This window comes from Amphiura filiformis, chromosome 4 (genome assembly GCF_039555335.1).
Source record: "Amphiura filiformis chromosome 4, Afil_fr2py, whole genome shotgun sequence".
NCBI lineage: Eukaryota > Metazoa > Echinodermata > Ophiuroidea > Amphilepidida > Amphiuridae > Amphiura > Amphiura filiformis.
The window spans coordinates 60,662,227-60,678,798 of NC_092631.1; the positions used below are offsets into that span (position 1 = coordinate 60,662,227).

Below are 16,572 nucleotides of genomic sequence, written 5' to 3' on the forward strand. Positions count from 1 at the left end.
CACACTTGGTATGGTGGCCTCATGTGCTGTATAGTTTTCTTTGTATTTACAAACCTTTGTTGTGGGGACCACCTTAATTACAAACCGCCTAATTTTAGGTTTGCAGGAGGGACTTTTCTTTGGGGGTGCATCCACTCCACACCCCCTGCATACAAGCTTGATCATATATAATTCATAGAGTCTACATGATCAGGCTTGTATGCATAAGTGCAGCCATACCCTGCATACAAGTCTGATCATATTATGACTCCGATTTTTTGGGGAAAGAGGAGCGGTTAATTTCAATGTGACGGAAGTGCTGCCTAACTTTGTTATCATCATCAAGATGAAGAGTAATGGGCTATTCCAGTTAAACTCCAAACACCCCCTATGGAAGACATGACCTTTATATCCCACACAGGGAGTGTGAATTTCAAATGGGGTTATCTGATGGGTGACTCCCATTTGAAAATCTACACTCCCTGTTTGGGAGATTAAGATCATGAGGGGTGTATGGTTTTCAACTGGTATAGCCCAATATTCAAATCATATAGCTGTAATACTTATGGAATTTTATTTTAATTTTCAGATACTTGTTCAACAACACCTTGTGCCAATCAGGGTGTATGTGTTGTGGATGCCACCCTGCCTACTGGATATAGATGTATTTGTGCTACAGGATGGACTGGCGCAACATGCACAGAACGTAAGTACGCCTTAAGGCAGGTCGGAGGGGAGCTTGAAATTGCAGTGTTCAAATATTGAGACAAATAACGCTGACTCAAATGAGGAATGGCATGGGTTCTATAAAGGAGATCCCAAGGCTTGATATAAGGGTGTCATTTCCGCCCCCATGTGCATGATTTTTCTTGAGGAGGGAAAATGCCAAAACTTTTTTATATATAATTGGTCTGAACTCATGATCTGTAAGGTTTGTGGAAATATAAATGCAATTATTTGCTTGCTTGACTCATTTCCTATAAAAGCAATGTATTAATATTAAGAAGTACACTGTAGTGTTTTTAGTAGCTAAAATGGCATTTTGTGATCCACAGCCTCATCCCCCACTTTTCTAAAAAAAAGTTGTGATTTTATACCACTGGAAATCTCTGGCTTTCATTTATTTGTTGATGTACTGTGGTCTCTATACAAAATAGTGCTACTGAAATGTCTCATGTATGTAGAGGGTACATAGGTGTGTGCAGTGTTTACTCTCTCTGTTTACTCTCTTTGGCTCAAAACTGTGTGCTAAATTTATGTATAACCGTTCATTTGACCTGCCATTAACAATATTGCATTGTTAATATATTACGTGGTTTCTAAATTCTGACTTTTTGTTGGTTTTTAACAGCTGTTGATTCTTGCCTCAATAACCTTTGTGTAAATGGAGGAGTGTGTCAGACACAGGGTACCGGATTCCTTTGTGTGTGTCCAGATGGCTATCAAGGAATTTACTGTGAACAAGGTAAGGAAACCAAATCTTGATTAGGCACCACATCAGATGTGGGGTTCATTTCACTAAACTTAACGAAGCTTTGAAAGTCTCAAAATTGTTTGTAATTTACGACAAGTCATAAGTTCCATTTCACTAAATGGTACCCTTCGTAAATAATAGGCATTTATTTGTAACTTTACGAACGGTTACTTGAGTTACGAAGGGTTAAAAGTTTAGTGAAATGGACCTGTAGTCCTATAGCTGGTGATGTAATAATAGTGCATGATGGGAAGTAGTGAAAAAGGTCTATACAATATCAGTTTGGTCTTTGTTGGTGACTTTAATCCTTTAAATTCATCAGGACTGTAGTATAAAACAATTCTTCTACACAAGCCCAATTGAGGGTGTTCCTGTGTTTAAAGTGAAACTGTATCCTGCGTTTCACCAAAACCACCAACCCCGGTGGGTTCAGTTTGTATTTAAAGGTAGGACGTATGACCGTTCCAGGATTTGAAAATGACCCCTATTTCATGGGGAATCGAGGACATTTGCAGCAATTTCACCCCCTTATCACGAGGAATCAAGGACATTTTTTCGAAATAAATACCCCTATTTTTACCATTTAAGGACGCTTTTGAATTTTTACCCCTATTTCATGGGGAAATGAGGACAATAACGAAAACTGTAGCAGTAAAACACGGACGAAAGTCCTAGAAATATACCCTATTTTTCATTTCAAGGACAATTTTGCTCCAAAACACCCCTAATTTGGACAATCGCGAACAATTTTGTCCTCGAAAATTTCGCGTACATTTCTTGAAAAGTACCCTAATTGGAACCATCATGCGTACACATTGTCAGTGAAGACTGAACCCACCGGGCCACCAACAAAACTATTTCTTTTAGAAATAGCAAAACCGCAAGTGAATGGTACCACTATCAAAACACCTGGTGCCAGCAACATGGTATAAACTTACACGTGCTTGTCCCACCTTCAACTGTCAAATTTGTTTTATCAGATATTATCTAATTGTAAAGATTATCAAGTGCTTGTAGTTCAAATGTTTCTTAAATTATTCTGTAGATGTGAATGAGTGTGCAAGCAGTCCATGTTTGAATGGTGGTGTCTGCATTGACCAAGTCAATGCCTATGTGTGCATATGTAGGCAACTGTGGCAAGGACCAAGATGTGAAATACGTAAGTATAACTACCTATTCAACCTAATGAGCACTTTAAAGGCATTGTAATTACTCTCGATTCTAGAAAAATACACTGCTAATTTTTTTGGAGTAAAAAAAGATTATCCTATTTTGCTAAATGAAACATAGCTACATCTTAATCCTCTAGTTACTTCAAACTGTTGATGCAAGTCAGATTAAAATTTTTGATCAATTTTGGGAAATAAGGGCCAAAAATATGTGTTTTTATACTGTTTTTTGTATGATCTGACAATCAAACCCAAAGATTTGTACAAAGACTAATTCAGGTTATTTATTCTAATTTTTGGAAAGTACATTTTCTAATCTCTTTTCTAATCAATTTTCATCAAAATTAACATAAAATAGTGCAATTTTGAGCAAAATATTTGATATACAAAATGTCTGATAATTCTAATACTAATGAAGTAAAATTTTGTTACGTTTAACTTTCTCTCTGTAGCCATTAATATCTGTCTGACCATTCAGAATCCATGTTTGAATGGTGGTGAATGCAACCAGGCAGGGGAGGGGCAATACACCTGCACATGTGTACCTGGATTCGCCGGTGACAGGTGCGAACAGGGTAAGTTGTCATAGCAATGGGCTATTCCAATTGAAATCTACACGCCCCCTATGGAAGCCATGACCTAAGTCTTCCACACGGGGAGTGTGAAATTCAAATGGGGTTATCTGAATGGGTGGCTCCATTTCAAATCTACACCACTTTTTGTGGGTGATTAAGGTGATACCTTCCATAGGGAGTGTATGGATTTCAAATGGAATTGGCAGTGAGATCAGCTTCCATAGTACTGTATAGGTAGTAATTTTCGTGAGGGTTTTATTTGTGCAAAATTTTTCGCAAATGGCGTTCTAACTGCGATTTTGACACCTAAAAAAAGAAATAAAGTACAGAAAGGGCAATTGTGAAAATATCAAATTCCTTAATATCTGTCTCACTCCTAAATCGCAAAAATAACTGTTCGTGAAAATACCACTATACAGCATGATAGTAATGGGGGGGGGGGGACATTATTTTACAAAATTACACTTTTTATTTTTTTACCCTCCTCAAAATATGTACCAAACCTAATAGATAATTAATTAAGAAAAAAGAAAAAAATTCGAAACTGCTAACCCCCCTCCCTGTACATACCCTCTGAAAGTTTCAAATTAAGGTTGCCGAATTCGGCAGACTTGCACTGCTTTTAACACAGGGAATTTCTGACTTCATGTATTGCTATAACATAGGTTATCACTGATAAAATGACAATTTTAATGTCCACAATAATGTTAGTTCACATTTTAAGCTGTTTAGGTAATAAAATATGTATTTTTTTGTAGTGGGTGGGGTGGCAATGTTTCGGGGGGCATAATAGGTCTACGTGTATTCAAATTCCCCTGGAAATATGTAAAATACAATGCAAGTCTGTAGGTCATAAGTTCCCTGTGTTAAAAGCAGTGCAAGTCTGCCGAATTCGGCAACCTTAATTTCAAACTTTCAGAGGGTATGTACAGAGGGTAAGATCTTTTAAAAAAAAATCATTGTTGTTTTCATGTTTAGATAGGTCATCTACATATTTTAAGATGGGTAATAAAAAAGTTGGTGCTAATGTCCCCCCTAATAGTAATGTAACATTTACCTGGCTGTTAAGAACCTAGTTGAATGAATTTTCATTCATTTTGAATTACAGAGTTTTCAGCAAAGTGGTTACAACATTAAGTACATTATCTGAAAAAGAGATCCTTGTCTGGTGCAGGAAATACTACAATGTTTGTCCAAAGTTCTTGGGGCACCTATGTACTATATTATGACCTTAATTCCATTATCTTAAATGCCTAAGGCACCACATCTAATTAAAGTACTCTTGGTGCCCGGTAAGGTACCGGTGACGCTTTCTGTCATAACCTGGAGTGTTAATAAATTGTATGAAGCATAATAATTAAATAGTGTTATTATTTTCATTTCAATAAAAAACAAAAGCACTATGCAATTCAAGGTATGATAGAAAGAGCCATCGGTACCTATCAGGGCACCGATAGCGCTATAGGACCAAATTGGACATGGTGCGTAAACCTCTCCCAACCCTTCCCTCATCAATGTTTCATACACTCTTTGATAGCGAGAACCAATCAGAGCAAGCGTTAGAAAAATACGAAACATGCATTGATTGTGTATATTGTGCACTCCGTGTACTACGCGCAGTGTTTCGCGCACGTTCACCGTCGCGTAGGATTTATTCATTTTTCGGGCGGGTTATGCATTTATATTTTTTTATATTTTCCAACATGTTTAGTGATAATTCGTTATAAAAACAGAAAAATCACACATTTTTCTTTCTTCTCGTGTATGAAATAGGTTAATAAATCAGTATACTTGTTGCTCGAGGAATTAGACAAAATAATGCACTTGCGCTGATGTTGATGCGTCTAATGCACTCCCCCCTTCAGGGCTCGTGCATTAGACGCATCAACATGAGCGCGCGTGCATTATTTTGTCTAATTTCTCTCCCAACAAGTAATACTTGTTCATTAACCTATAATTGGTACTGCTAGGCATGCACAAGCAACATTTGCTGGGTCTAAACATTGATTGGGGGAATGATTTGGGGAGGGCTCGTTTACACTACCCTAAAAATACCCCATCACTTTTGACGAACATTGTAGGTTGTGTCAGGAACCTTGTTTCAAGTATGTGATGGCATTTTACCTCTCTTTAACTAAGTGTAATATTTAATATGGATTCAGAATGTATTTTTCTTGCCTCTTTTTTCAGATATCAATGAATGTGCCCCAGCACCTTGTATAAATGGAGGATTCTGTGTAGATCTTATGAACCGATACTCCTGCATCTGTCCTGATGGGTTCATTGGGGATAACTGTGAAACAGGTAGGCTTACTTCTAAGCCATGTATTACATATTATTGGTAGTGCTTAGCGCTACTGATCCTTAACTCTCTCCACATGGGTGTCGACTGCAGACGACAAGTTCAATTTTTGTCCAAAAAATTAGACAATTTCAGAATTGTAATTTTTCATACCCATATTTGGAATCAGCATGTAAAATGCATTAAAATTAGTACAAACAAGCCTATTGGTTCAGTGGTTCCTAAGATAGCTCTTGATATTTTGAGAAAATATCTTAAAACTTGGAACTCATCTTAAAATGTTGAAGCCTAACATGCAGAGCATTATAGGATATGATTGAATCCATTTGCTGATGAGGTGAAAATAATTCTGATTAAAAAAGAAAAGGAATATTTCAAAAGGTTCATCTGAGAAACCTGTTATTATTTTCTATATATTTTATTTAAAATCCACACTACCCCTGTAGACGTTTTTGTAAGTGTCTTCTACAAGGGGAGTATGGATTTCAAATGGAGTGAACATATTAGGCACCTGCATGTGAATTTCATACACCCTCTGAGAAAGATTCAACCTAAATATTTTGGTTGCAAATTTTATTTCCAGTATAAATCTTCCAGCCAGAGAGGGCGGGTGAGTTTCAAATAGAGTTGGTTAATGTGCTAATTCCATTTAAAATTCATACTCCCCCTTTGGAATATATTTTCACAATTTTCCACAGAGGGAGTGTGGATTTTAAATATATTAGCACAATTAGATAACTGTTGCATTATCTGACATAATCATTTGATTGCCTTTTTGTGAGTCAAAGGTAATGAAAACAAATTGGGTAAGAACACCTGAAAAAGGTGGAATGAGCAAATTTTATAGCTGTAAAGAAAGACTAATTAGTAGATAATTAAATCTGGTCAACCAGAAAAACTCACTTTTGGTCAGATGGAATCACCGACGTTTCGGCCAAAACCTTTGGCCTTCAGCTGGGTGGATGATTTAGGGTCATCCGAGGTCATGAGGAAGTTGCTTGATGACCCGATCCCAACCATGTGACAGATTCACTCTAAAGCCCCGCTCCTGTTGAGTGACGGTTGTTCGCCTCGTACCCACACTGCTTCTTTGACTCCCCGTTCGAACCAACGGGGTTCACGGTCCAAAATGACAACGCGTCGTCAAGGACTCTGATAAGATCAATGAGCACCAACACTTGCGCCACGCCTTGAAAACGTGTGGTTACAAAGACTGGGCTATTGACAAGGCCCTAAATCGTGGTGAGAAAGACGCTAAACCAGCCAGCGAACCCACCGCGTCTTCTGGTACCAGGACTTTTGTGGATGTTTCAGAGAAATTAAAGAGGATCTACCGCGATCACGGCATCACTACACACTTCAAGCCAACCAATACCCTGCGGCAGTCGCTAGTACACCCAAAGGACAAACAGCCCAAGGGCCGTTTAAGTGGTGTTGTGTATGGTGTCCAGTGCGCTGAAGATCAGGTGTGCCAAGATCATTACATTGGTGAAACCGGCCAACCACTGCAGAGTCGCATGTCCCAACATAGACGCGCCAGTTCAAGTGGCAATGATTCAGCTGTCTACAAACACCTTAAGGGCAGTGGTCACAGTTTTGACATTGACGACGTTGTCATTTTGGACCGTGAACCCCGTTGGTTCGAACGGGGAGTCAAAGAAGCAGTGTGGGTACGAGCCGAACAACCGCCACTCAACAGGAGCGGGGGCGTTAGAGTGAATCTGTCACATGGTTGGGATCGGGTCATCAAGCAACTTCCTCATCGATTGACCTCGGATGACCCTAAATCATCCACCCAGCTGAAGGCCAAAGGTTTTGGCCGAAACGTCGGTGATTCCATCTGACCAAAAGTGAGTTTTTCTGGTTGACCAGATTTAATTATCTACTAATTGATCAAATCCCAGATGACTGAAAGTATACACAGTGTTGTAAAGAAAGACACTTGCAGAGTACAAGAACAGTTTAACTAAAAACAAAAAATGTGATGCGATCAAGCAAAATGAGTCGGATGTTGGGAATATTGATTTTTAGATATATAGGCAACAATAGTATTCAACTTCATTTATATTTTATTGTTCTGAGCAGCTCTATCTCTGGAACCATAAGTCTAATTATGATGAGGATTTTAGCAAAATAAAGCTCTGAGAATAGCTCATGTAATGAAATTGAAAACTGAATTATGATTTTGATTGACATCATACTCGTTTAGCTTGATTGCATCACAAATGTTGCACTCTATATTGCCAAACATTTGCAATACCAACTTTTTTATGAGGTGCTGTTGGATGAATGAATAAATGTACCATACATTTTGGTATGTAAAAAAGATGCCCCATTGAAACAGCATACGCTTTCAGCTTTGAGCACATAAGACGTAGACAGCCAATTTTAACCCCCTGAGCACTACTTGCCTATCTAACATTGCCTCTGATTGGTCAATTACATGATATCTTCACTTTAAATCACCAATCAGAATAGAGCTTTGCAAATAATTCACCCCCATTTTTATGCAGGGTGAAATTATTCTAACAATGTTGCTGATTGGGCCAATTGATAATGACGACTTCTTTTTGGCCAATCGGCAGGTAGTTCTCATGGGGTCAATAAAGTGTCACATGATTATGAACCATTTTGACACAGCAAACATTGCTCTATCTTAAAGAGACTTTGGAATTAAATCTAATACTGGAACTTACTTTTTTTGTAACTTTGCTATGTTGCGCCTGGTACCATCAGACTTCATCAGGCAACTGATCCACTCGGCTGGTCATGCGATAGACATCTAGGATGACTAAGAACATTCACCCTCTGTTGCTCTATCTTAAACTGATTATAAAAAAAAAAAAAAATGTCGGTGATTTAACGTGCGCTACACCTAAGTACCAGCACACTTCAACAATTATTCCGCTGCCATTAGGATATGTCAGAATCATTTCCGCTTCCACAAGTCCGCAACTGATGCGCAGGTACTCTCAGCTGACTTAGATTGTGATTACCCACAGCAGCTCCCCATTTTACACCTTGGTGGAGTGAAGCAATTGGGAATTAAGCCGTCTTGCCCAAGGACGCAACACACTGGCCGCGGTGGGGGTTCGAACCCACAACCTTTCGATTATGAAGCTCGCGCCCTAACCATTGGACCATCGTGCTTCCTAAAGATGGATTATCACAAAATCCAAGTAATAAACCAGTTGGATATTACACTTTTTCCTATTCATGTCAAAGCTCAGTTGTACCAAAATTGTTTTTACTTCAAAATATCATACCAATGTTATAGGTCACTATGGACTGCAGTAATTTTGATAAAGCTCATATCCCACAATGCAACACAATTACATTTCACTTTTTTTTCATCAGACAACAGCCCATGCACCATCAACCCATGCCAGAATGGTGGAATATGTCTGTTCAATGGAGCAATATTCCTTTGTTTATGTCAACCTGGATGGAGTGGGGATATATGTGATCATCCCCTAGATGGACAGGAATGTGCCAGTAATCCATGTCTGAATGGAGGACAATGTATTGAATTATTCAGTGCATTTCAGTGCCAGTGTCCGGTGGCATGGACTGGTAAGTGTCAATAATAAGACAATAATTATGATGATTGATATTTGAAAAAATTATCTGCTACTTGATGTTGATATATAATGTTACTTTATAATGTAGGGAAAGTGCCATTCAATGACATTTTTCTGATCAATTTTAAATGTTTTAAATTGCATCAGTGATTTAGATAATGAAAGCAAAAAGGTGTATCACAACGACCCTCAGAACATTTTTCTTAGGAGTGAGAAATCATCTCCTTTTTACCCAGAAATCTGCTTTGTAAAACTTTTAACGATTATTGCATTGTCCACAGTTTTAAATTGCCATATCTGTCCATCCCTGTCTGGATGGCCAATTCTCTCCAGTAAAAGGAGGAATACATTAAGGTGGCATGCGGGATCACTCCAATTGGGAAATTTTAGAGATTGTTTTGTATTGTATCTTTAAAAGTAATGATGATAAGCACTTAAAAGATACATTTTCAGAAAGTAAATGATACAACTAGCACAGCATATTTCTGAAAATGAGCAGAAAAGCACAAAATTGATTTTCCATGCCAATTCTTTTTAGGTCCAGCATAACAACTTACCTTAAATATCCAAATTGACGAAAATTGCATATTTCTGTTCTAAAGACACAAAACTAGAAACGGTTTTCTCAGATTTTTGAACTTTTTCTTCTTTTTTAAAATATACCTTTTAAAAATGTCAAAAATTTTGGTCCAAATTGAAAAAAAAGGCAAATTTTGATCATTTTTGACCCATATTTTTAAAACAAAGAAACAAATTTTAAAAAATTGAGAAAACTGTTTCTAGTTATGTGTCTTTAGAACACAAATACACAATTTTCGTCAATTTCGATACTTGGGGTAAGTGGTTATGGTCGAACAAAAAAAATTGGCATGAAAAATCAAATTTGGTGCTTTTCTTAAAAACTGCTCATTTTTGCATATATCTACTGTGCTAGTTGGATTCCTTGCATATTTTCCTTTCTGAAAATAGTGATATACTAAGAAAATATAACTTGTTACTTTGTTTTGTTTTGTCCATTTTTGCTTGTAGGTATAACATGTGAAGTGGACATAGATGAGTGTGTCATGCAGCCTGGTATATGCCTGAATGGCGCTGAATGTGTCAATACCTTTGGCGGTTATGACTGCATTTGTCAACCAGGCTGGACCGGACCAAGGTGTGAAACCAACGCTAACGAGTGCGTGTTAGATCCATGTCTCAATGGCGCCACCTGCCTGGATGAAGTTGGAGGATATCGTTGTATTTGTCCCGCAGGTTTCGCTGGAGCAAACTGTGAATCTAATGTAGATGATTGTATGGGAAACCCATGCTTGAATGGGGGACAGTGTATTGATGGAATTAATATATATACCTGTCAGTGTGGTGCAGGATTTGGTGGAACGCATTGTGATACGAATATTAACGACTGCGATCCAAATCCATGTCTGTTTGGTGGCGTTTGCACAGATGGAATCGGTGTGGTTGTATGCGAATGTGTGCCTGGGTATGTCGGTAATCTGTGCGAAGTGAATGTTGACGAATGCACTCCTAACCCTTGCGTTAATGAAGGGATATGTACCGATGGTGTGAATTCTTTTACTTGTCAATGTATCAATGGCCATACAGGACCGACATGCTCGGACGATGTGCCAGAATGTGCAAGTAGTCCGTGCCTAAACGATGGAGCTTGCATTGAAGCTGTTAATAGCTATACATGCCAATGCGCTCCTGGCTTTACTGGTATCCACTGTGAGATAAACATTGATGAATGCACAACAATATCATGTCTCAACGGCGGTGTTTGCATAGATGGAATCAACACATTCACATGCCAGTGTGCGAGTGGTTACACCGGAGAGCGGTGCGAGTTAGATTTAGACGAATGTTTAAGTCAGCCATGTTTGAACAATGGGCTTTGTATCAATGCAATAAACCGCTACGTGTGCATATGTGCGCTTGGATTTGAAGGTGTCAGTTGCGAGATTAATAGAGATGAGTGTCTAGCGGTGCCATGTATAAATGGAGGTACATGTGTGGATGGACTCAACAACTTTGAGTGTGTGTGTCCCCCAGGGTTCACAGGAAGACTCTGCCAATCAGGTGAGGAGATGTTCTAGTTGAAATTCATACACCCCCTGTGGAAGACGTGACATTAATCTACAACACAGGGAGTGTGGATTTCAAATAGAGTTACCTGAATGGGTAACTCCATTTTCACTGACCACCTGCATAGGAGATTGAGGTCATGTTATCCATAGGGGTATATTTTTCAACTGGAATTGTACATTATGGTGAAGCTTTCAGTACAAAACAAAACAAGATCTTAATAATAATAATAAAGACAGATTTAATATAGCACCCAATGCAAATACCTCTAGGCACTTTACACAACCAGAAACAGTTTAAAGTACCTTAAAAATACATGAAACAATAAAAAATTAGAGCCTAACCAACACAATTTTTGTTCTTAATAAACTGAGCTCAAAAAGAAACTTATAATTTTTACAACTTGTGAATCACAAGGTCATATCTTAAAATACTGTCAATCAAAATGAACCAAAATTACACACAGGATTACCTTAATACTCTACTCAAAACACATGTCAGTAACCAAGCAGTTGTCCAACTGACACAACAGCAAAATGCACTGTCATGGGACATCTTCCTGGACTTCCTTCACTTTCACAGCCCAACATTTGGCACCCAGGACAAAAAATCTGTGAGAATGCACACAAGATCCTTGCACAGATGATAAAACGGTGCTGCTTTCTGCTTTTCATACCCTTTTTTCATGAAACAGGGCTGGGCTGTGAATGTGGTCCAGGAAGCTGTCCCATGTCAGTTCATTTTGCTGTTGTGTCAGTTGGATAACTGCTTGTTTACTGACATGTGTTAAGAGTAGAGTATTGAAGTAAATCTGTGTGTAATTTTGGTTCAATTTGATGGACAGGATTTCAAGATATGACCTTGTGAAAAATTATAAGTTTCTTTTTGAGCTCAGTTTATAATAAACAAAATTTTATACGAAAATCATAATCCATGAAGGTATTGAAACCTCGGTTTAAAATAAAAGTACAATTTAATTTTGTGTTTCTGATCATAGCAAATGACTACCATTAACTAATAAGTTTGCAGTTGTATTTACACTAATTTGAAGCTATCTTTATTAAAATCTAATGGAATCATCCAAATTCGATATTTTTGTATTCAGACATTAAGTCCTCATAGATAGAAAGAACTCCACGTTAAACTGGAGTTTCTTTCACTTTACCTTGCTATTTGGCTTAAAATGAACAGAAACCTTTCCTGACATTTATTGCTAATATTATTTCAGTATTTTGAGTAAGAATAACAAAATTAAAATTTTGATCATATATCAGTTACATTATGGCTTTATGGTTTAAATGTGACTTCTTATACACTTGAATTGTGAAATTGCTATAAGATACCTTGGTCCTGAACTTAGAACCCGACTACACAATAATAAATCTACTTACCTAAACATTGGGTCATCTAAGGTTGAACATAAGTCAAGCAACTTCTTCTGCTTCTAATATTCTATTCTCATATTGCAGATACTAATCATTGTCTTCCTACCAACCCATGTCTCAATGGTCAATGTGTGGATGGAGTCAATTCATACACATGTCAGTGTACTACAGGCTTTACCGGTGTACATTGTGAGACCAACATTGGTAAGTATTTAAGTGATCGATCGACCAACCGACCTACTAATTGACTGACTATATATTGTAGACCATGTTAGTATATATTGTAAAATCCAACAGTTGTATTATACTCATTTAGCAATCTTTTTCTTTTTTTAGATATCTTCTTTTCCCATTTTGTAAATTTAATTCTTATAGATCATGGATGATGTTTGTGATTTTTAGAGATAGTATGTAATATTGTTTCATTTGATTTCTCTTCTTAGATGATTGTGTGAACAGTCCATGTCTTAATGGTGGTCAATGCGTTGATGGTGTAGCTATCTTTACATGTCTGTGTACAGCTATGTATACAGGTACAAGATGTGAAACTTTAGCAGGTAATGTAATTAATGCATGGTAACCAAAATGGGTTTTTTAATTGATGTACAGAGTTAGACCTGTCCGCACAAGTGTTTTTCCATGATCATGTTATAATTATATTTATGAAATTAAGTATTGTGTTTTTGCTCAACGTCATCAGCATACTACAATTTACAAAATGTGTTATCTTCCACAATTGATGAAAATATCTTTCATTGAGCCAGTTTGTAGCCTGATCGTGTTGTAATTTTCTACGGAAATTTCCAGTGTGTCCGCATTTAGTAGTTGTATCATGGTCACTCAATGTATCAAATCTGAGGATTATAAGGAATGATGACATCAAATGTCTGTGCTTGTGTGGCATCAGAAGTGAACATGATAATATAACAAAGTGCTGACTGAATCCCAGCAAACACAAAACGTTTTCTCTAAATGATGGGCTATATAAAATGTTTTAATGACATTCGGAAAACGTTTTTCGTAAATGTCAGGTTATATAAATGGTATAAAACGTTTTAATAACATTTGGAAAACATTTTTGAAAATTTGCTGCAAAACATTCTTACATAATGTTTATAAGTCTTGACAAAATATTTTGCAAAAATGTTTGCCAAAAATATTTTGCAATAACATTATTTGCAAAAACATTTTGATTGTTTAATAATATATTTGTGTTTGCTGGGATGTGTTTTAAAAAGCTCTCATCGTTCAGATATTATAATTGTGCCATAATTGGAAAATGGACGCAAGGATGAAAAAAATACTTGTATGGACCACATCTTGAGCGCAGTGGCATTTTGGCCCTCGCCCCTCTTTACAGTTGTAGAGCTGGCTTTTTTGCAACGTTTGCATCTAAAAACTAGTTATAACAATTTTTCCTTTTTTCTTGTTGAATTTGGAAACTAATTTTGCCTCCCCCCAACATTGACTTATCTCCCTTGATAAAAAATCCCAGCTACAGATGGGAGTGCAATCATCCAAATTTGTCAAACATAAGAAGTGATCCATTCTGGACAGATTAAGTATGTTGGAACTTCTTTCTGCTAAAATGTAATTTAAAATAACAATTATTTGCAAAAGGAATCTGGGTGGAAGATACAAATTATTTAAATCATATCTGATACCTTAACCCCTGAGCACTACTGACTTTCTAACAACAACTTTGATTGGTTGATGACAAGATATATTCAGTTGAAGAGCCAATAAGAATACAGTTTTGAAGATATTTCACCCCATTCATTTTAAATGATGGCATTATTCTTACAAGATCATTGATTGGTTCAATAAATGAAACAACTTCCATTCTGACCAATTGGCAGGTAGTTCTCATGAGGTTAAAATGTACCATATTGTAGAGGTATCATATAAACCACAAAAGTATTTTGAGTCCAATTTCTCTAAATTGTGTAACTGTATTTTCTCTGTAGTGACACCATGCCAGCCTTCTCCTTGTTTGAATGGAGGCTTTTGTATCAGTGGTCCAGAGCTTGGAAACCTATTCATATGTGATTGCAGCCAAACTAACGGCTTCAGTGGAACAAGATGTGAAATAGGTGAGAAAACACACAAGAAATCATCAATTATTATACGATATGAAGGTTTGAGCTATACCGCGGATATACTGTACAGTAATTGCATTTTTTTAAATACTGAATGGACATGCAGATGTTGTGTTGGCATGCGCAACTCGTAGTGCGTTACGTGACATACCTGTGCACGTGGAGAGTTTGTTGTTATGTACTTTTGGCAGAACACAAAAACTACTCTTACAAACATTGTTGTTTTTTCTTGAAATTCACTCGTCCCAATTTGCACAAAATGATGCCTACATTCGGAAATAGACCAAAAAATACAAAAAAATGAGAAACCATTCCTGGAGCTGATATTGCTTTTTACAATGAGCATACTTGCTTACATATAGATGCTGTATTTATTAAGTTATTCTGTATCTAAATGTCATTTCGTCTCAAGAATGAACATGGAAATAATCGCTGTTGAAGTTTAAAGTAGTCACATCTTGCACTTTAATCGAAGCTCACAGGAGAATACAACACCTTGTTTTATTACATGAACATCAGGTAAATCTACAGCCCCTTGAGAAATTTGATCAAAATCCATTCATAACTATCTGGGGGTTTACAAAACTGGATTTTCTTTGCTTGTAAAAAAACATTATAAAATCACCAATTCAAGAAAAAAGCTAAATTCCTCAAAAGAAACAACGTCTATAAGTGCTCAGCCACATTAAATGAATTAATCATCTCATCTCTAAACCTGAATTTATACTCGAGCGATTGGTATTTAACCAATGAGGTAGCGCGCTTTTCCGGATGAAACAAAAAGCGCGCTTGTCGCTCAGCGATGGAGTATAAATTCAGCTGTAATCTTTAAGAAATCATGCAATAAATATTTGCTTGGTTTTTGAAATGGCAAGGATGACAACCATAAAACTGTATTAAGTAACAATGTGGCTTTAGAGAAAAGAGATCGACCACTGAACAGATTCTTGCCTTGAGAAGGATTATTGAGGGCATTGAAGAAAAGAACCTCTCTGCAGTGGTAACATTTATTGATTTCAAAAAAGCTTTCGATACAGTCCACAGAGGGAAAATGATCAAGATCTTGAAAGCTTATGGCATCCCAGATATCATTGTGAATGCAATTGAAGACACCTACCAGGGTACAGAAGCTAAAGTGACGACCCCAGATGGTGACACAGATGAATTTGAAATTTTAGCAGGTGTGTTACAAGGTGATACGCTGGCACCATATCTGTTCATCATCATCCTAGACTATTGCCTCAGATCTGCAATAGACGGCAGGGAGGAGAGATTAGGCTTCACAATAAAACCTAGAAGAAGCCGACGAGTTGGTCCACTGAACATAACTGATCTTGACTTCGCAGACGACATTGCACTACTATCTGATACTGCCAACCAAGCACAGGAACTGCTCAAAACGTAAAACGCTGCACTGTGTGGGATTACACATGAATGCGAAGAAAACACAATTCATGGTGTACAACCATTCAACAGATGTTGAAATCCAAACCGAGGATGGCAGCTTCCTGGAAGAAGTAAAAGACTTCAAGTACTTGGGGTCGTGGGTCAGAAGTACTGAGCAAGACATCAGAGTAAGAAAGGCAATGGCATGGAAAGCTTGTAACAAGCTCAATAATATTTGGAAATCTTCTCTACCCAGACACCTCAAAACACACCTATTCCAAGCTACTGTAGAAAGCGTCCTGCTGTATGGTTGTGAAACCTGGACCATTACCAAGAAAATTGGCAAAGCAATGGATGGCTGCTATACAAGAATGTTAAGATCAGCACTAAATGTGAACTGGAAAATGCATATAACCAATAAGGAATTGTATGGGGACATTCCACCTGTGACCTCAAAAATCAGCACAAGACGGCTACGGTTTGCGGGACACTGTAAGAGAGCCAAAGGGAGGGTTACATCTGATCTGGTTACATGGA

At 37.4% G+C, this 16,572-nt stretch overlaps 1 protein-coding gene across 1 annotated transcript in view; it reads left to right on the top strand.

Annotated features, from left to right (window-relative positions):
- LOC140150297 (uncharacterized) overlaps positions 1 to 16,054 on the top strand; it is a 69,855-nt gene extending 53,801 nt beyond the window's left edge. The window contains exons 18-28 of the mRNA XM_072172305.1: positions 569 to 685; positions 1,331 to 1,444; positions 2,499 to 2,612; positions 3,075 to 3,197; positions 5,388 to 5,501; positions 8,857 to 9,072; positions 10,110 to 11,159; positions 12,635 to 12,754; positions 12,994 to 13,107; positions 14,518 to 14,643; positions 15,675 to 16,054. Coding sequence (XP_072028406.1) covers positions 569 to 685; positions 1,331 to 1,444; positions 2,499 to 2,612; positions 3,075 to 3,197; positions 5,388 to 5,501; positions 8,857 to 9,072; positions 10,110 to 11,159; positions 12,635 to 12,754; positions 12,994 to 13,107; positions 14,518 to 14,643; positions 15,675 to 16,054 — 2,588 coding nt within the window. The remainder of the gene's footprint in view (positions 1 to 568; positions 686 to 1,330; positions 1,445 to 2,498; positions 2,613 to 3,074; positions 3,198 to 5,387; positions 5,502 to 8,856; positions 9,073 to 10,109; positions 11,160 to 12,634; positions 12,755 to 12,993; positions 13,108 to 14,517; positions 14,644 to 15,674) is intronic.
- Positions 16,055 to 16,572: the final 518 nt, after the last annotated feature.